Source organism: Rousettus aegyptiacus, unplaced genomic scaffold, assembly GCF_014176215.1.
Source record: "Rousettus aegyptiacus isolate mRouAeg1 unplaced genomic scaffold, mRouAeg1.p scaffold_m13_p_4, whole genome shotgun sequence".
Taxonomy (NCBI): Eukaryota; Metazoa; Chordata; class Mammalia; order Chiroptera; family Pteropodidae; genus Rousettus; species Rousettus aegyptiacus.
In genome coordinates, this window is record NW_023416307.1 from 70706987 (window position 1) to 70728768 (window position 21782).

The following is a 21782-nucleotide window of genomic DNA, read 5'->3' on the forward strand; positions in this document are numbered from 1 at the left end:
AATCTTATTAATGTTAGTAAATGGATTCTGACTGTAGTTTCCTCTACCAAAACCAAGTCTACCTTTCCCAGGAAGTGTGACTATTCTGCCCTCTAGTGGATGGGATGACAAACAGAAGGCTTGTTCATCAAGTTTTCTTTTTTATTCAAAAGGAACGCTCAATAAAAACTACCATTTTATTGGGCGGGAAGGTTCTCAGTTCTATTATTGTAGCAAAGCATAGATGCCTGAATCTTTAGCTGAGCCACAGCAGGCTGTCTGACACCTCCAAACTCCGTTTCTTTCTCAGATCCCAGGCTCTCAACATAAGCCTACAGCTTTCTTGGGAATGGTCCAGAACACACATTAAAGAAAGCAGTTTGGATGAACCAAAACAAAGGACTCCATTCACCTCAGGCCACAGTGAAGCAAATCAAGAAAGAGCAAGGAAGATAAGTGGTTCATTAAAGTCTCCAAACCATAAGCCCCCTTAAAATTCATTTTCATTTAGACTAAACTCCAAGTCCTTTCTTTTCCAACTGATGGACCCTTCTAATATTCAAGCTCAGTCAAGAAAGGTAAAGCTTTTGTGCAGTCAAATATATCACAGCAGCATCCCCCAAAGGCAACGTTGTAGGATGAAGGATCCTTAGGGAGTCCAACAAGTTAACTGGCCAACACTTCTAAGTACTTCATAATTTGATAATGAATTAACACTGTTCATACGGCAGCATATATAAATCTGTCAACATTCCATCAGGACACCAGATTTTACACTTAGAATAGCACCATGAAAAGATACTCTGTCTGTACTCTGGCACTGCAGTCAGCTATCCTAGCGACCATCCTCTTTCACTGTAGCTTCATTTTAAAATTTCACTTATTTTTTCACAAAATTATTGGTCAAGAGAAATAAAATTTACCTGATTATTTGAGACTTTTTTGAAAGCCTAAAATTAGTTTTATTAAGTGAGTTCCTTTCCCCCCATAACCAAATGGTCCTGAATATTTTTTTTAAGGTTACTGAAGATGACTTTTTTTTTTTTTTGGCCTCAGAGTTTTGGTTTTTAAAGGCCAGTCATCTTTGGATAACTAACAATATATATAAATCCTAGAGACCTATGCAGGCTGCCTCACTCTGCCATTCATTCATTCCTTAGGCCTCTGGAAAGGTGGAGTGGGTTTACTAAATGGCATACCACTCATGTGTCTCAGTGACATAAATAGTGTCTTACCACTTAGTATCTTCTCTTCAGAGCATCACATGGACATACTTGATCAATTTACTAATCAAGACATCCTGAATTGCCTACCTCCTACCTAATACTGGGGCAGGTGTTCTAGAGACAAAAGATTCACTATCCTTGAAGAGCTTATTAACCTGGGCAAGGAAAGAAAAAGGAGACAAGAAACAATAGTATCATAATATTTAATCAAGTGGCAAACTAAATTTCCTTGTACCTGGTATGTCGAGATGAGAATGTTGAATTTGACAAAGCATAAGCCTCAAAGCAACTTTAAAAAGCTGCACTGAAGAGTTTAGTTCCATAAGGATTGTTTCCATTCACCTGACAGATTGGCACAAAGCATGTATTCGAGCATTTATATTTGTATTAATATCTTGTACCTTTGTTTCTTTCAAAGATACTATATTATAAACCAGAGTTTTCAGACGAGCTTTCCATTCTAACATGCCTTTGGGAGAAATAAAGAGAAGTCTTGACAACAAACTACCTTTGACTTAAAAGGGAAAAAATGGGTTTCAGTAGGATTCCCAAGAACTTAATAACTCCCTTTATTGTTTAGACCTTCCTAAAGAGTCCTCTCTGAGGAGTTTCAACCACCACAGGCTCAAATGTCTTCTGTTAAGATACAAGTTCTCTGTGTTCTTCAACAAGTCAACTACAAGAACGAACTGACATTTTTTATGATGTACCTAATATTACCCACTGCTATGTTAGGCAGCTTTGCAGGTATAAGATTTAAAATCTAGGATGGAAGTTGAGGACAATCTTATAAGGTAACTCGGAGCACAACACAGAGATATTAAGTACTACAGGAATTTGGAGAAGGTTGCTCTGGGGCAAGGTTGGGGGGTTAGATTTCAGAAATGAGTATTTGAGCAGAGGATGTAGGTTAAGAAGATTGGGAGAGAGGACAAAAGGTGTCCCAGGGAAGTGCCCACAAGAGCAGAAGTGTGAGGGCAAGGCAGGAGGGTGGACAATCAATGTCGAAGGAACAAAGAGCAGTGCAGTATGGCTGAAGGTGAGATGCTTGGGGAGGGGTAAGGCTTGATTGGGCACAGTGTTCTGTGTCCTCAGAAAAGGCTTCTGGGTAGTGAGACAACAACAAAAGGGAGAAAACTAATCTTTTATACAATGTTCTTTCATTGCACAACAATTCCTCTAAAGTGGGTATTATCATAATTTGAAACATAAAAAAAAAAAATTCTGAGATGGAAGGAAAATTGTTCCAGGCCATTCTGGAAGTATGAAACAGAAACGAAATATGAACACAGGTCGAACACCATTGTCCCATTCTCTTTCCATGGCAACATACTGAGAAGCTGCCTCAGTGCAAGGGGGAAACATAATAAATTGCACTTACTCCTCTCCACTAATGCGGGCAGACAGGTTGCCTAATATTACATCACTGTACTCTGCCTCACAAGTCTGTTACTCTGGCCAGAACACTCAGAATGCCCCTAAATATACACAGGGTTTCCCTCTACCTCCTCCCCACTGTTCTACATGGATAGAAATCTCTTCTCCCATTAAGTCACCCACACTGAAAGGTCTAGTTCAAGCCTCACCTCTTTTGAACACTTCCATGATTCCCACAGCCAAGAGTGATCTATCTGCCTTCCCTTCCAATTCCTCCCGACTCCCTGAGGCCACTGTTAGGGTAACAAGAGACAATGAATGTGAGAGGCCAAGTTGTACACAAATGGGCAAGCATGGGGAGGACTGACCTAGGAATGGTGCTGATGAGAGAGATGGGAGAAAAGCATGACCAAGGACAAGCACAAATCCTCATAAGCAGTAGACTCTATACTCAGCACTAGAGCTGCAACCCAAGTCCACTCTTTTCTAAAGCAAGATTCTATAAGCGAAGGCACAAGTGTCAGGTATGAAGAATGATTTTGGACAGGTTGTCAACATGTGCAGAGCAGGAGATACCTGACAGGCCTCAGAGTTGGCTGGAGAGAAAAGCAGCAGAAATGAGTGAAGATGATCCATAGAAGGAGCTTCACAACCATGCCTATCAAAGCTTATAAGAAGGCGGCCACCTTACAGTCCTAATATGGACCCAAGACTTCCAGAAAAGGCAATCAAGGCACCAAGGTCTAGCCACTATAAAGATAAGCACCATCAACTTAGCCCAGAGGTGCTAGGACTTCTACCTTTGTAGAAGCCTAGAACATTTTCCTAGATGGAATACTCAAATTTAGGGTTTCCATTTCTCAAGCAACATAATTACGTATATGACTGATGGTCCTAAAATCACTTAAAACATAAAAAGGACATTGTATTTTCCCAGCTCAGGGAGGAAGTGTTAGGGTTCAACCTTGTCAGTCTCTAAATGCTGCTTCCAATTCAGGATTACAATAACTGTAAACCAAGGACACATCCCAAATAAAATGGCCATTTTATACTAAACTCTTCAAGCTGGTTGGTCTCCAATGGATCTCTCATAACAATTAAATGCACATATATAAGAGCCTGCTTCGATGCAGCCACTCTTCAAATAACTCAAATTCCTCAAGAATGAATTACTATCCTTCGCTATTAGCAAGTTGGTTGGGGTTTTTCCTTTCTTAAAAAAAAAACTGAGCTGTTCCTTTTCTGTTCTTTGCCTTCTAATGGTGTCCTTGCCTTTTCAACTTTATTGAAAGAGGAGGTAACTAAAAACTCCAAAAGATTCCCATAGAGTACATAATACAAGAAACATTTAAATACCTGACAGTTCGTCAGGGCACCAAGGACAGGGTCAGTGGGTAGAGATCATACTGAGAAAGATGGCTTCTTTCACAGTGACAGATAAAAGCAGCACAATATTTTTTATATAAAACTTTTCTGATTATGAGAATAATACATATTTGTTACGAAAATTTTGGAAAATATACAGGCTGCCAGAACTGCTGATTTTAGCTTCTAAAAAGGGTAATGAGAGGACTAGAGAGAACAATGGACAATTATTACTATTTTTTTAGGTCAACCTATCAATTATGGCCCTATTCCAGATTTTCTCAGACTGCCAATGAGGAAGGAAATGGCTTTCAGGGGGCCATCCTGTCCTTACTGAATACCCCTGGGGCCAAGGAGTGGCACACCTCCGCACAGAGCACAAGTCTGTGTAATCTGTCTGCTCAGACCAGACACAATGGGCAAGAGGCTAGGATTTCCTCTCTCCCAGCTAACCAATCAGTGCTTGGATAACGGTTCACTGTGCATTGTTCAAGTACTGGAAAAAAATGCCTCCTTAGGGGGCTGCTCTCAGAACTCATTACCCTTATCAAGTAGTAAGATCAGTGGCCTCATGTAGGGGATGCAGGCATGGGATAGGGCCCAACAAAACTCAACCGTCAGGCTCTGGGAAGTTAATGGTGCTGATGGGAGAAGAGTGATAGGTGAGGAAGAATTAACATTTTCTGCCTGGGCTGGCTCAGTCACTTAAATGGCATCAACAGTTTCTCTATGAAGCATCTCTAAATTTCCAACATCTACGAAACAGTTCCACATGGAAGGTTCAACTACACTTCAAACTAGGCATGTGCCTGCACGGCAGTGCAGTGCCACTCTGTCTCTGCCCTCCCCCTTTTATTTGTGCTACTACTGCCTAAGTCCAGAGCTAAGTACAAATGATTAACCGTAAAACTGTTAATCTACGCATTTAACCCCTCACCTCTCTAATCCAACATTCACTAGTGTTGTTAGGAATCTCTCTATAACACTGTCCTGATTGTGGCAATTCTGCAGTACTCCCCAAAACAGCACTTAACATTACTGAATGCCCAAAGTCCAAGCCTTCAACCAGGCCTCCATCTCTCATCTCATCTCCTTTCGAAACTCCACACATACCTTGCACCCTCACCAGCACATGGTATTGACCATCCTCGCAAATACCGGTGGGCCTTCTTACCCTGTCCTTTGCTTATTCTGTTCCTAGGGCTGGAATGCTCTTCTTTCTTTGTTCTTCATACTAAAATTCTACTCCTCCCACAAGTGCCGCTTGCTTCCTCTGAAAAGCTTTCCTCATTTTTTATGATCTTCCTCTGAGTTTCCCAAACTCTTTTCTTTGTATCTCTATTATAGCACTTCATTTTGCCTCTTGTTATAATCATCTGTTGCCCTTCATAGACTGCAATCTCTTTAGAGCAAGAATCAGCTATCATTTATTTTTGAAACTCTTATGCCAGTATTTCTCTAAATGTAGTCAGTGATCACCTTTATCAGAATCATCTAGGACTCTGCAGATTTCCCTATCCCAAAACCAATTAAGTCCAATGCAGGGAATCTGCATCTTAACAAGCTCCCCAGTCATTCTTGGACACATAAAGTTTCAAAACCACTGTTCTACATTATTCAGGGCTTACATAGTGCTCATAGGAGGTGCACAAACAAAAAAGGCTCACATGGCTAACAACAAACCTGGTGGCCAGAGCAAGCTAGCATTTGTTCTTTTCATAGAATCACAGAATGTCAGGGACAAATGACTTCAGAGGTGATATAACTGCTTCAGTTTTCAAACAATTAAAAGATATGAAAAGACTATAGAAAATAATGTGTCCTCACGTGAAGTCTAAAAAAGAAAGACTCACAATAACTAAACCGAATAGAATAAGGAGGGAAAAGGATGTGTGAAGGGTCCTTTTCTGGTCCTGAGGTGGTTAGAAACACAGCAGAGGAATTGGCACTGCTTGTTCAGCAGCCTCAAGTCCACCATAGTAACACATCTCCAATAATTAATCGAAGAGAGGGGCGAACAAGGGATACAGCAGGAAAGCAAGAAAGGTAAAATAATCAAAGATAAGTTATGATTTGATCAAGAAATAGGTATCATTACAAAGAGATATAAAGAAAAAGACAAAGTTGATGATAATGTTGACATTAGTAAAACTAACACTCATCTGGCACTTTGGATGTGCCAGGGACTTTCCTACACAATATCTTTACTCTCAAGGACTTGCTAGTAAGTGTTCTAATCCCCACGTATGGACTACAGATGAGGAAACAGATCTGCACAGGCTAACTGGCTTATTCAAGGACACACAGCTAGTTGGTGCCAGAAGCAGAGTGGAGGCCCAAGTCTATTTGGCTTCACAGCCAGTACCCTAGCCACTAAGCCAAGGCTGTTGTAAAATAGGAGCTTTCAAATGATTAAAAATAATTAAATGGGTGCAAATGAAGGAATGAGAAAGAAGAAAGGGGGAGGGGTATGAGAACCCCCTAAAAAGAAAAAAGCTAAGATGAAAAACCTTACAGATGAAAAAAAGGGGGGATAAACAAGGAAGACAACATTTCAAGGTCTGTATATTTTATTTTAACATACTATTTCTACATGTGATGTTATGTGTCTGGGCGCAAAATGGAAGCATCTGGGGTAAAGGATTTTTCAAAACTGTATTTCAACGTTTATTTTTGGATTACCCTCACTGCCCATGGTGTAATTACCATGGAAAGACTGGGAGATGACTAGGAACAATCACAAACCATGTTACATTAGAAAATAAGGGCATCAATTTCCTCTAACCTTCACCTCAGAAACTAGACAATTCTTTAATATAAATTACAGCACTGCAACAATATTTAAAACCAAATGTTCCCTCACAGGAGGTTAATGAGAATGAGCTAATTAAATTGCAGTTTCCTTCTGAAGGATGTCTTGCCATATGAAACCATAAAATCTGTAGCGATAAACTTTTACTGTATAATGAGAAAATTCTAAGACAATCGAGAGAAAAAAGCCAAGCAGCATATGAAACTGGGCTGTCTGCCAGATTCATTATCTGTTATTTCCTTTTTTATTTTTTATTTTATTTTATTTTTTTACAAATTAGCAGTGACTTACTAAACAATACAAAAGAAGGCAATAATATTTCAAAGACATTTTTTTCTCCAGTTTAGCATTTCCTTTCATCACCATATCCATCATCATTACTTAGGCACTTTCCCATTACACAGAGACAAAAACAAAAATACAAAACACTGTCATTCTGATAACACCCAGCCTTGACCAAACATTCCACTGCTGGGTCCCTGAGGGGAGTCAGGCAGCCCTGAATCGGCTCCCTCCCCTGCACCACTCCAGTGACGTCAAATCAAACCGATCCAAGGTCTTTAGGAGTCTTGAGCCTTTCAACCTCTAGAGCTAAAGTTGTAATGAGGGCCCCGCAGTCCCTAGAGACAGGAACACTACTGAGGGGACACTGCTTTCTTACACAATATGTTGCCAGTACATCTCCAAAAAGTTCAAAGCATTTACACATTTAATTTCATTTAGAGAAAAGGAAACATCCTGACTCCAGCTGTCTAACTAGGATCTGATAACTTTGCCATAAATGCCGACTTTGTTCAAGTATATTTTCAGATGTTTGTCCTCCATGATAATGTGAAAGAGCACAAGGGGCAAGTAGAAACCGGGCTGTAGAACTAAGACTTTGAATGAAACTGAAAACATCTTCACTTTTCTGTGCTTCCTCTGGTCACTAAAACTCACTGTCATCTAGTGACCTGCTGGAATGAGGAAGCCTTGTAGATTGCTTGGTTCTTTTCGGAACCAATGGACCAAATAAGCCAACATTTTAAGAATTTAACGAATACATTCCATAAACATACTCCTTTTCTTTCTACTCCTCCCCGCACAGAACCAATGCCCCTGCCTTACTGAACTCAGCATCCTTCAGACTTGTAATCCATTCCAAATCTCAATCTCCATGTTGAAGTGAGTTAAACATTTTTAAAAAATCTTTTCTTCTATGAATGAGTTTCCAACTTCCTTAATCTCCTCCAAGGCATCTGCTTTCTGATGAAACCCAGGAGTCTCCCCTGTGTGGTCTTAAAAAAGCCATATGTATAGAGTCCTCTTTCAAGATGCATTCCAAATTTGGATAAAATTTTCTTGGAGCTATTTGACATAATTTTCTATAAAAATGACCCAAGAGATGACACATTTTAAAGGTCCATACCTCATTTACTGAAACATGTCCAAATGTAAAATTCAACAAAAAAAGAAAGGTGTTTTTTGTTGTTTTTTAAGATTTAGGGTTATCCTAATAAAATAACCAGTCTTTGCTGCCATCTAGAGGTAAAAGCTATGTAGTGAAACCAGAGTTACCAAGAAAATACAAAATGAACTTGGCAGCATCAAAGGTATAGAAACACTGGGAGACCAATAACATTTGGGCAGCTGACCACTATCCCAGGCCACCCTATCTTCACTAACACATATCAGTACACCTAAAAAGAAACAAGCCTGAGCAAAACCATGTTCCACTCCAATTGGTTTACCAGATTTCAGTTCTAAATAACCTGTGGTGCTCATTAAAAATTCTCATGTCCATACCTCATTCCTAGTCAATCTGAGACAGCAGGTTCTGACATGGGATCTGGGCATCTGCAGTGGTTTAAAAGCCCCACAGGTGGTTCTGATAAGCATCCAGGAAACAGGGGGCCATGAAGCCCTGTGTCTCAGTGTTAAACCTCCTACACCCAGGCAGGCCAGAGTCCAGGTAAAAGAAAACTTAAAGCTTACATTTAAAGAAGGTACAACTATGAGTGTTTCTCAAAGTGTGGCAGGCTGACCACCAGCAGCAGATGAATCACCCTGAGAGTTTATTAAAATTGTGGATTACTGGTCCTATCCATAGATGAATTATAATTTCTAGCGGTAAGACCCAGGAAGCTACAATTTAAATAGGATCCCAACATAGATTTTTTTTTGTTCACTAAATAGGTGGACCCAATCTAAATCTTTACAAAATTAAAGGACATCACATAAACCTATTTGGAAAGGCTATTATTAATGTTATGGTCACAAGATCAGCTGACTTGAATCAGTCCATCCTTGGTGGTTTGGACAATATGGTTGATATTTGCAGGAATGTTCTGATATCTGAAGTGCTTTCTTCCTTTTTTATCCATTAATATAACTTAGTGTTGAATTTTCTAATTGTATACTTATTACAGAATATGTAAAAAATATAGGAAATGTAAGAAAAATAAAAATCTATAACTCCACTAACCAGAGTTAACCACTGATGGCACTGGTGTATGTTCTCCCAGTATTTTCTCTGCAAAGATACATAAATAAAGCATGTATATACTTTTTAAACCTACTTTCAACATTTCTGAATAAACATTTTTGTATAATTTCAACAGCATCATTACTTAAAGAAAGCATAACATTTTCATATGATTATATGGCATAATTCATTTACTCCACCCTGATTGTTGGAGTCTTAAACTGTGTCCATTTTTCATTGCTATAAATAATGCTAAAACAAATAGCCTTGTCTGCATCTCTGATTATTTCCCAGAAAAAAATTATTAGCAACAAAATGAATGAGTTACAGAGTGAGTGTGAGTTTTAGGGATCTCAAAACACAAAACTAAACTACTCTCCTAATCATCACTGAGGCTGTCCCTCTCGACAAACCCATTGGGTTTTATTATTAAAAAAGAAAAAATAAACTTTGCCTATTTTGGCACTGAGGATGAGACCATGAGGTCAGGTTAAAAGGAAGAAATACCATTTAGATAAGAAGGAGACGGAATCAGAGTATCAGCATCTGATTTGCTATATTTAGGATTAAGTAAGAAAAAATAATGTTAGTAAGAACACTGAAGCCCAGTCTTCTAGCACCTAGGCACAGAAAAGATTGACTAAATGTACCAAAAGAAAGCATATTACCTAAATAGTATCTTTAATTGAAAGACTCATATTTTTGGCCAATTATGTGTAGTGTTTATGGAATGTAAAGATTTAGATTTTGATAGTCCAAATTATTTAACCTGTGAGTTCTCTTACTCCTCATATGTTAATAGTGAACAAATATTAATTTTACCTCTACAATACATCTTCCCCCAACCAAATCCTTACTATCCCCCACCCCCACCCACCACTTACACAGTGTCTATAGAATTGGTAAAATTTTCTCTCTTTGGCTTGAGTCTACATTCCCATCCTACCTCTCAAATACAACCTAATTTGAAGTTACTTCATTTCTCAACTGACCGATTTCCTGCCTCAGGGACATTGCCAAAAATATTCCCTCATCCTACTGTCAAAAGTATTTCCTTACTCTAGAATACCCTCCTATTACTGCTGTTAAAAATCCAAAAAGTCTTTGGAGGCCCAGGTCAAATCATGCTACTTTCTTTATGAAGCTCTCTTAGACTCTTCAGTTAAAATTAACATTTCTCTGGCAATCTATGACCCTTTGAGATTAATTCAGGACAGTACTCTTACTTATCTTCCATCAGTGATTACCAGAAAGTAAGAAAAATAACTATTTATACTTAGTACCAGATATACTGTTGAAGGTCTTGCACATAGCACATGTTCAACATATGTTGGCAGAATTGCTTTACTGAAAAAATTTTGTTCAACTTGATCATCTTTAATGTGATGTGTCCCCATAATGTAGTGACTTCAAAGAAGCCAAACCCTCCAAGCTGATTCCATGTCTTGAACAATGTCTGCTTCTCCACAAACTATACCATTAACTACCTTTTGTTTTTCTGTTTAATTCAAGATCAAGGACGTATGCAAGCAAAGAATCCCAACACGGATCCCTAAAACAAAATCCACAAGCGTGACTAAGCTTTCCCTTAAAACTTCCCCAGGGCCTATGGACAAGCCTATTCACCACACTGGCTATGAGAAGCTACACATCGTAAGAACTGTCACTTCCAACACTTTCCTCCATATGGGAGGGAAAAGGTAAGTCACGCCAATACACTGCCTGGATATATTAACCTACAGAAATACCTGCAAAGCTGAAATTACCACTATGGAAGGCCAAAGAGAAAGAACCACCTCTCCAGGAAAGGGTGAAACAGAAAACTGACAGATGATTTACTCATATGTTGCTGGACCTGGTGAACAGCATACTGAAGGAGTAGTACATTAACAATTATTTGATCTACATATGTGTAAATGCATACACACACAATCACAGGCCCCAACAAACCCCCCAAATCCTTCCAATTCCTCATCCCAGTTTTAATCTAACCCAAAATTAGACTATTTATCATTACACTGAGATAGGAATGAAATCACTAGAACAGTTCAAAAGTTTTCTGGTAAACCCAGAAGTAATCCTTCATTCCAGAGAACTTTATCAAATCATGTTTTGCTAAGAAGATGTGCTAGTGAGAATTCCTAATCTGCTTCAAGAAAGCCATATTATTTTCGTCAAAATGGCAGGACAATTAAAATCATATATGAGATCCAAAGTTATGATTTCTTTATGAGCAGGAGAAAAAAATAAGTGGTAATTTTTAGCTACAAGGAGGAAGGGAGCTACAAAAACATATAATAGCCGAATATATCCTTTGCGTGGCCTACTTGACAATCACTGATATAATGTACACACTTGACTTCTGGCACTTAGTCTTCTGTCCCATTTTTCTAGTAAGTTTCTCCCACTGTATCATATTGCTAGGTTTGTAAAGCAAACCACTTTAGATTGGTATTGCTGCTTTCTATAACAATCAGGGCATTTGAGAGTCACTAATATTGGGATCTTTTAGGGAAATATGCATCATTGTCCTGAGTGTTAAGAAAAATGATCATTTCATAGAACATCTCTTCCCTGAATCAACGCTATAGAAAAATCAGTTGATTCAACAAAAACTTGGCATCAGGAGACCCAAATTCCAACAGTAACTTTTCACTCATTTGACAAAGCCTTGCATTCATCAGTTGAGGCTTTGAATTTTTCATATGTAAAACAGGAGGGCTGAAGAATTCTTCAGATCTCTTCCAGTTTTGATAATCCATGAGTATGTCCAATTACAGAATGCAGAAGTCAACCAGTCATCTACAAGGCAGTAGTAAGCTAAAGTAATTCTTTTCGTGACACTGAAAACTCTCTCACTGAATCAAGAAAAAGAAGTGCTGATGATTCAGTGTGGACAGAGTAACACAATGTTGTTTTAAGACAGGCATTTTTGACAAAGAGGTAATTATAATTTAGGATAAGTGAGAAAAAACTTCAACTGGGAAAAAAAAAAATGAAGAGCAAGATCCAATGTTCTCTGTGACCCTACACTGAGAACTGGAGGCAAGATCCTGGAAGAAATCTTCATGGCTAAGGACAGTGCTTTGGTAGAGGAGGAGTGAAGGAACTGCCATTCTCTAGAATTGTCCAGTCAAACCTGCTTCGGTGAATTGATGCCCACTCCAATTTCAAGGAGGAGGAATAGGACTGGAAGCCTGGACGGCACTGAGCTACGCAAGCCAAAGAGAGGGATGATATGCAGCAGTCCCAGCAGGCAAGTGGCAGAGGGAAATGGTGGGGAGGCTAGATGAATTAAAAGTCTGAAGTGGAAAAGTCTAAGTTAAAGGGAAGCAGTAAGCGAATAGTGGAAGGAAATGGACTACAAAAGGTGATGAAGCTGTGACACCAAAAATAATACAAGAAAGACTGTTCAGAGGGAAGTGCATGGCACTAACAGGTGGATAGTGGAATGAGACACATTGAGTAAGGAACTTAGCACTGTGACATACGCAGGTAAGTTAAGTGAACAGAGGATGAGTGAATGAAGAAGAGAAGGGCTATTCAGTAAAGAATAAGTGAGAAAATGTGAGAAAATAGATGGCAAAGGTGTATGACAGGGTCAGGAAAAGCAGTTTTGCTTGGAGACTTCAATACTGTTAGTTATACTAATAGAAAAAACACTAGACGTCCTATAGTGAAAACCAAACAGACTGAAAAGAAGTATAAAACAGGAAAAACAAGCACCAACAATAGTCCCAGAAAAACAAAATGCCCTGGAAATGTTTTACCTTGAAGAGGAGCGCAAAATATGTTTTACATTAGAGATGCCAAAATTGTTTCCTCCTATGTCAGGGGATTCCCTAAAGTACATTTTCATGTCAAGTTCAAGGGCAAGCAACTAAAGAGGAACAAGATTTCATACAAAGGATCGAAAAAAAAAAAAGTAAAGGCAGGCAGTAGAAACCCATCTTTAAATGGTAATACTGCTCTAATCACATTGAGAAAAATCTTTAAACTAACAAAGTCTATTTTAACAAAAGGATTACCAACAAAAACCATACTTATTTTAAGTAATATGTAATACAATGAAAATATAAAAACAACTAAAAACTAGGACTACTATTTGTTTGGAGTTCAATAAAATGGTGTTGGGCCTATAACACAACTAAAATATAAAGAATCCAGCCTCCTAAATATAATCCCGTTTCTGCAGAAAGGTGGCCCCTCTGGATAATAAAAATAAAAGAAGGTATCATAAAAATTCTAAAATGCCTTTATTTAAATTTTAAAAAGGAATCAGACAAAAGATCCAACTAAATGAAAATAAATCCAATATTTAACAAAATTTTTAATAACCGGATACTTTCATGCTGGAGTCTTTCCTTAGCCCTTTAGTTATTTAGCTTCAGTGATTTCAGAACTAATCTCCTTGTACCTGTTTGAAATAAAGTATAGGCATACCTTGTTTTATTGCATTTTACTTTACTATGTTACACAGATGTGTTTTTTACAAATCAAAGCCAAGACCCTCCAACAGCAAAAAGATTACAACTCACTTTACTGCAATATTTGCTTTATTGCAATGGTCTGCAACAGAACCATCAATATCTCTGAGGTGTGGCTGTATCTGATTTTAACAGGAACGTGACTGATCTATGACTGATAATTATGGACTAAGTAATATAATAATTGTTGTAAAACACAACTCTTTCTGGGGCATGTTTAAATTCCTTCTTCTGGGGACATGTGAATACAACTTGGGGTGGACTCTGAATCTGGGGCAGGGGTCTAAAGACTGTGGCCTGCAGGCCAAATTCAGCCTACTGTCTATTCTTCAAAAGAAGAATACTTTGTGAGATGTGAAAGTTACAGGATATTCAAATTTCATTGTCCACAGATAGTTTTATTGGAACACATCCATACTGGTTTCTTTACATCTTTATTATCTATGGTTGCTTTTTTGTTACAATGGCACAGTCAAATAGTTGCAATAGTAACCATCTGGCCAGCAAAGGCTAAAATATATACTATCTGGTCTTTTATTAAAATGTTTGCTGGCCTCTGGTCTCATGCAAAGTAGACTGACATGGAACTCAGGGACAAGAGCTTAAGAAAAAGTTAAACTACTAAATTTTAAAAGTAATACTAGTAATTTAAGAACTTAATTAAGAATTCTATAAAATCTGATGAAAATGGGGAAACTATATTTCAAGCTATTTGTGATACAGTTAGTAAAATGTACAATTCTATTTGTGCACTAGAGGGTTCAATTAAAAAGCATCATATAAGAACAAGTCAAAGGATTTGTACCACGAAATAAGGTAATGTGTTACTGTCAAATCTGAGGGGGTAAACAGATGTAATTCCAGGCCTTCCAAATTTCTGATATTTTTCAAGAGATTCATGGACATTTAGCAAAATTACAGCAGAACTACTGTACATGTGATTTGGAGAAAGATGTGTAAATTTGTACCTTAAATGTTCATAACTGTTGTCAAGAGCTGCTTGTTTAATCATTTGCAAGAATCATGGAAATTGTATACAGTAAAATAAAAACAGCCCATGAAGGTTATCCATGGGTCCGTATGTTACACAGTCTTCAAGTACAGAAAGACGACTAATAACGTAGTGCTCACACTGTCTCTCCATTTTCCTTCCTCTCACCTTTAAAACTTTATCCTGCTTGTTTTTTGCCCCTGAACGTCTGTCTTAAAATAATATTATTTGCATTTTGATTGAACCACATCAGTGTATAAATCCCATAATGTAAGCAGATTATGTTTTTCCCTTTAATTCCATTACAATGTCTAAAATACAGCCAAGGACAAGAGCTCAATAAATGATTTAGAAAATGACATGCCCTGAAGTCGATGCGTTGTTGCGTGTTATTAACATCTACCATAAATATTCCGGGTCTGAGTTTTATGTAGAAGTAACGCTTTATAATATCTACTATGCACAGCTGCCTATAGGCAAAGTCAATACTGTAAAGGCCTAACTTCATTGTGAGAAAGGGAAAAAGAACACAAAAATCTGAGTTATTCAGGTTTAAAGAAAAGATCCAAGGTGTTCCCCTACTTCATCATTTCCAGAAGGAATTCAGTATAGATAAACCAATATGATTCAAAGGAGATATTATAAAATATTACCCCCAAAAAGTGCAATGCTCATTTAAGCAATTTCTGACAAAATATCAATCACATTGACTCCATGTGAACAACTGTCACCTGTAGGAATTATCAGCTCATTTACAAAGCAAAAGTCTGATGTCCCTTTTCAAAACATAATTTATAAAACTAAATCCAAATATAGTTACAATAAAATGTTAGTAGGCACAGTTGTACAAGGATTTCTACTGTATTTTTCAAAGAGAAAAGCAGCATCTGCCAAATCTGTTAAAAGCCTATGCAGAATTTTGATAACTCTTCCAGTGGAACAATTTTCTGTAGATGTGGAAATTCTATACTGAAGTCTCTAAGATGTGGCTATGAAATATTAACAATTAGTTACTTAATGAACAAATATTTAATGAGTGCCTTAATGAGTATCCAGATAGTACTCTGGGTCCTGAGGATACAGCAAAGAACAAGATAAACAAATCCCTGGTCACATGGAGCTTACATTCTAGTGTGAGGAGACCATAATTATTTCACAAGGAAAAAACAATTGGTGATAAGTGCTCTGCTGAGAATTACCATAATGTGATAATGTAATAGAACAACTGAATGACTACTCTCAACTAGCTGACCAGGAGGTGCTTCTGTACGGGTGATGTTTGAACTGAAGTATTAATGTTAAGAAAAGGCTAGTCATTTGAAATTCAGAAGGAGAGCCCAGAAAGGAAAAGAAACAGCTATTGCAAAAGGCTAAAAGGAATGAGTTTGGACTGTTAGGAGACAGAATTAAGGCCAGTGTGGCTGGGACAGTGTAAACCAGAGGAGAGTAAGTAGCAGAAGGTTTGACAGATACTAGCCATGGTAAGTAACCTGGGTTTTACTTTGTGTGTCAGGGGGAAACTTCTGGAGGATTTAAGCAGGACTGTGAGTCCGATTTCTCTTCTAAAAGGATCACTCTGGCTACTTACTGAAGAGCAGTCCATAGAGGGACAAGATGGAAACTGGGAGCCCTATTAGGAGCTTACTGCCATGGATAAGGAAACAGAGGATGGTAGCATGTGCTCTGATGGAGTTAACAAAGAAGAAAAATTGGGGATGGAGGGGATACGGTTACTTTAGGATATGTTTTGGGGTAGAGACAAGACTTGATAGATCATATGTAAGGAGTGAAGGAAATAAATGAATGAATAAATTAGATATCCTATGCTTGCCTATTTGTGAAACTGAATAGTTGGCGATTTAATCTACTGAGATAGGGAAGTTTGGAGGAAAAGCAGACTTGGGTATAATTCAGTAGTTGGGTCTCATTTGCATGACACGTCCATGAAATAAGTAAAGACTTCAAGAAGACAGCCAAGTATGTGAGCCTTGTGCTCTATCATCAAGTTTGAGTTCCTAGCAAAGAGATGGTTATGAAAGTCTAATGGTACAACCTCCTTATTTGTATCAATATTCTTTAGAAGGGTAAACTTTGGAAGACTAAGAGTTAATAGACATAGTTCGAGTACAATGATGTGTATAAACAGAAGGGTTTATAAGCTATGAGTCTCTTTAAATAGATAACTTATTTTAGAGATGAGACTCTTACCACTGATAATTAGAATAATTAATTATCTATAAGAAATTTAAATACAGACTGGTTTCAGATTGTCTGTCTATGAATAACAGCCTCCCCACTCACTAACTGAGTAATATTGGGCAAATCACTGAACCATTTAGTACCTCAATATCCTTACCCTAGAAAATGGGGATAACAATAGTTAACTACCTTATGGTGTACTTAAGAAGATTAAATGAGCTAGTACATGTAAAGCAATCAAAACAGTACCTGTCACATAGTAAGCACTCAAATGCAAGTTAGTATTATTATCTGCAGTCTCCCACACAATACACAGACGTGTCTTCACACTTCAATTTTCTAGTTAGATACTTGGTAAGAGATGGCATTAAGAATTTAGAATGAGCTAGGGAAGCACTTAAAAAACCCTCCTAAAAGAAGTGGAGGCTAAGAGTTTTGCAGATTGCTAAAAATCGTCCTCTTTAAGCCATACGTTTGTCAGTCATTCCTAAATCTGTATCTCCAGCCCTGACCCAACCGTGGAGCTCCATACCTAGCTGCCTGCTGGACACTTGACTTGGTAATTTAATAGACATGCTACTGGAATTAAAAAGAGGAAACAATCAGTGTCCTCTTCAGTCAGTGAATGATCAAGTGATCACCTCCAACTGCAGAAACTCCTGACTCTGCTCCATAAGGCACGAAATCTATGCAGTGAACAGCATTCTCTCAGTTTTCAGCTTCACACTGAGTCAGAAACAAGAAATCTTAGGCATTGTATCTGCTCATTTTAGCATTGATGTTTTGCAACCATGACTCTACTGCATGTATTGTTTACAACAAATCAGTTCAAATAATTTCTTAAGGTAGGCAGAGAATAAGAAAATATTGAAATGAGGTAAAATAACATATTAGATGTCATTAGATGACTGACTCCTAGGCTTTGTTGCCTGAAGCAGACTGGACTGCACACTCTTCAACAGAGACAACTCTCAACTGTCTTATCTTGGGCCATTACTCCATTCACTCTTGATGATGTCACCAGTAGGGAGATCAGACATCCCAGGTAAATCAAGACAGTCCTAGCAAAATTCTAAACAGCATGGCCTTCCACTCTCAAATGTCTAGATTGGATGACTAATTATATGTCTACTTATGTATATGATCGCCAAGAGCTATATAGCATCTTGCATGTATGTATGCATTTATTCATTCAGCTAATTATCTACCAAACACTAACCAAATGTCAGGTCTCATGTTGGGCTCTAGTACAATTCAGGATTCCAATATAAAAAGGACAGGTCTTGAAGAGCCATAAGATGCATGTAAAAGGGGTCATATGTTGATCAAGGGCTTCAGTAAGAGTCTCTGAGTTACATCCCACATGTAAGAAGACATGAGAACAGCAAAAACATAGTACATTCCTTAGACACAGCATACATTAGACAGGTGTTATACACAGTGTAAAACTAACAGATATTTGTTGAATAAATGACTTAAAATGCTCCACTGTATTGTGACCACAGGTGTGAACTGGGAGCAGGTGATAAAATGTTTATTTTTATAGGCAAGTAGCAAAATACACAATAGGAATAAAAGCATCACTACAACCAACTTTTCTGAGTTAAGGCACTATTTCTCCTTTGCCCTTCAAAACAAAACATGATTCACACATTTTAGGCTGATCTTTCTCCTTTAATGTAGGAAGAATCAGCAAATCTGAATTGGTTCAACTGTGATTTCTTCTAAAATACAATGTTATACAGATTAATTAGAGAAATTACCAGTAAGCAATAAAGCGGATCTCAAGGAAGCTCATATGCTCATTTTACCTAAAAATAGTTTAACAAAGCAAAGACAAATTTAATGTTAGTGATTTTCAAAGCTTAGTCTTACAGCAAGAAGAAACCTAAGAAGTAAGGTGATCCTGTGGATGCAAACATTATCTTGATGGGGATCCTGGCAATTTAGATGAAGGAAGCCATAGCACTTTAAAGTTCTACTAAATTCAATGCTTTGAACGTTTGCACTTAAAAAAATAATCTCTAAGGACCCCTCATTTTTACTGATCAAGATACTGAGGTCCAGAGAAGCCATGTAGTAATTGTGGGAAAAGTGTGATTTAGAAAGTCAGGCACACTTGACTAATCTCCTCCCAGACCTCTTCCTTGCTATGTGTTAAGGATATTACTTTTCTCAGTTTCTCATTTATAAAAATGAAGGTAACAATCATTACTTAACTTTTCTCAGTTTCTCATCTATAGAAATGAAGGTAACACTTAGCTTGTAAAGATGTTACAGAGATGAAATAAATTCGTATTTATGAAAACATCTACCACATAATAGATACTCAATACACGTCGATTTCCCTCCTGCCAAAGGGAAACTAACATGAGAAACACAAAGCTGGTGAGGGACAAGAGACAGGACTAGAACTAAGAATCAAGATCCCCTTCACCACTCAAAAAAAATTCATTTATTCTTAAATGGTCTTTCTCCTTGAATCATACCATAAAATACAGCGTTTAATGCCTGAGTTATAGGGAGAGGGATAATTAAAGTAAATATGGGTCACCAAAGCCTACAAAGAAAAATATATGTGCCCTTAAGTACAGACTTATATTTGTTAGAAACAAAGTTACAAAAGGGTCAGGAAGTTTAATCAAGAAAGTATTACATTGGCTATCTTTTTAAAAATGACATCTAAGGGGTCAAATACATAGTGACAAAAAGAAATCTAACTATGGGAGGTGAACACACAATGTAAATATATATAGATATATACATATGTCTTACTGGATTTTGTTAACCAATGTCACCATAAAAGAAAGAAAGAAAGAAAGAAAGAAAGAAAGAAAGAAAGAAAGAAAGAAAGAAAGAAAGAAAGAAAAGGAAAATAGAAATTATAGCTAATTTGATAAAATAAAAAGTAGTTATCAATCAATCAATAGAAAAAAATGACATCTGCTCAGCTTGTACCTGAAGGCTGCCCTTGTGGAAACAATGTTATAGTAGAACTGTGTCTTTAATGACTATTTCACAACTCATATTTCAAGATTAATATTTGCGGCAGATATTTATCATGTGTCAATCATGTGCAAGACCCTTTGGACTATACAGACATGAATCAGACTTTGGCTTTGTCCTAAAAAACGCTAGAGGAGAAGGGAGGCAGACTTTTGAAGAGTGATAAAGACTGTAATTGTGTATTAAGCCTTATGGGACTTGAAAAGGAAAGTTCAAGGCCAGACCTAAGGTGACGGGTTACTTAATGCTATCTACTCAAAGGTAAAATGTCCACTACATTGACAGTGGGGTACACATAGTAAACACTGAATTGCGTTAACTGAATTCTAGTTTTGTTACTGACACCAACTAGTTACGTGCACTTGTCAAGTTACTTAAGTTACTTGACATCTTTAGGTCTCATGTTCCTCATCACTAAAGTGGGTGTTTCAAATGGATGATGGCTATCTAAACCTCCTTTAGGCTGTAACAGTCCAAATTACATGACGATGACGACGAGGACAGCAAGAGAAAGTATAGTTTATATTCACCACACACATTATATGCCACACTGTGCTAAAGTGCATCACTACATTATCTTTATTTAATCTTCACAACAACCTTATGAAATTTGCATTATTATTATCCCTATTTTACAGATGAGGAGGAAGAAAGCGTAACAATATCAGAGGGCTAGCGTCGCGATTTGAACAAAAAAGTCTGAACCTCATCCAAGAGTTATTCTTAACCACTAAGCCCAAACTGTCTGTCTTCACGAAAACTATCTTATCCATTAAGAAATAAGGAAAAGAAAAATAACTTGGAAAAGGGTCCTTCCCGACTGACCGGCAGGTCTGAATGAACGTCAAACTTGTCTGTTTCACGTGGTAGTAAGTCTCTAGCGCCGCCTCCCCGGCGATGCTCCCTCCTACACCAGTGCGCACCACAGCTGGACTGAACCGGTGACCCGCAGAGGCGGGCCGTGGCTGAGGCGCACAGAAGGGCTAGGGGCGGGGGGAAGGCGGGGAGGCCCCGCAGGAGCGCGCGCAGTGTGTACCTGGGCTGCTGGCTGCTCCTGCCGGCTGGTTCTCCCACCAGTCATCGCCAAGATCGTCTGCCATCTCCGCGCAGGACTCGACGTGGGCGGACCGCTAAGGAAAAGCCGACCGTGGCGCGGACTCGCGCTGTCTCAGCCCGGGGTGGGCTTGCAGCACGCGGAGCCTCTCCTCGGACAGCGTCGGCTCCGCCCCGCAGCGCTGGCGTCAGAACTTCCGCGCCGCCTCCCCGGCAGCCGCGCGCAGCTCGTTGCAGTTTCCACACTTGTGCTGCTGGGCAGTCTCGGTATGGAGACTCGAACTAAATCTTCACGAAAGCACAAAGTCAGGAAGTCACATAAACAAGCAAACAAAAAAGGTTATTATCTTTTTAAATGAATTATTTTAAAACTTTACGTTTAGGTCTTATTTCCGCCGAAAAGATATTGTCGAAAGTGTGACACAGGGTGCTAAGACCATTTTTCTCTGTTCAGTTTTAAAGTACTGGAGCCGCGGGACAAGACCCGAGCACGTGGGTGTGTTTTCGTTTGTGTATCAGTATTTGGGAGTCCTTGCGTTTGTACAGTTTGCTTTTATAAAACGTGCCCAAGAGCTCATGGCCATGAGTAGGCCTCTACTGCTCTTTTTATACAAAACGAATAAAGAAATGATTGGTCCAAAAAGACCCAAGTTGCCCGGAGAGCTTAGAATTAAGTATTCCACGCCCGCTTCGGTTGTGTTCTCCTACTCCACTCCCGGTTTTGTGAAACTCGGGAAGAAGGGAGCCCACTTCTGTCTGACTATAGGTAAGAGAACTGCAGTGCTTCTTGTCTCACTCCCAAGGAAAGTGGCAAAGATGGGCA

At 38.4% G+C, this 21782-nt stretch overlaps 2 protein-coding genes across 2 annotated transcripts in view; one reads left to right on the forward strand and one right to left on the reverse strand.

Moving 5' to 3' along the window:
• Positions 1-13136, forward strand: part of FILIP1L (filamin A interacting protein 1 like) — a 44485-nt gene extending 31349 nt beyond the window's left edge. Inside the window, exon 3 of the mRNA XM_036219028.1 lies at positions 10736-13136. Coding sequence (XP_036074921.1) covers positions 10736-10927 — 192 coding nt within the window. The 3' untranslated portion in view covers positions 10928-13136. The remainder of the gene's footprint in view (positions 1-10735) is intronic.
• Positions 1-21121, reverse strand: part of CMSS1 (cms1 ribosomal small subunit homolog) — a 325256-nt gene extending 304135 nt beyond the window's left edge. Inside the window, exon 1 of the mRNA XM_016144700.2 lies at positions 20943-21121. Within this exon, the coding sequence (XP_016000186.1) occupies positions 20943-21006 (64 nt within the window). The 5' untranslated portion in view covers positions 21007-21121. The remainder of the gene's footprint in view (positions 1-20942) is intronic.
• Positions 21122-21782: the final 661 nt, after the last annotated feature.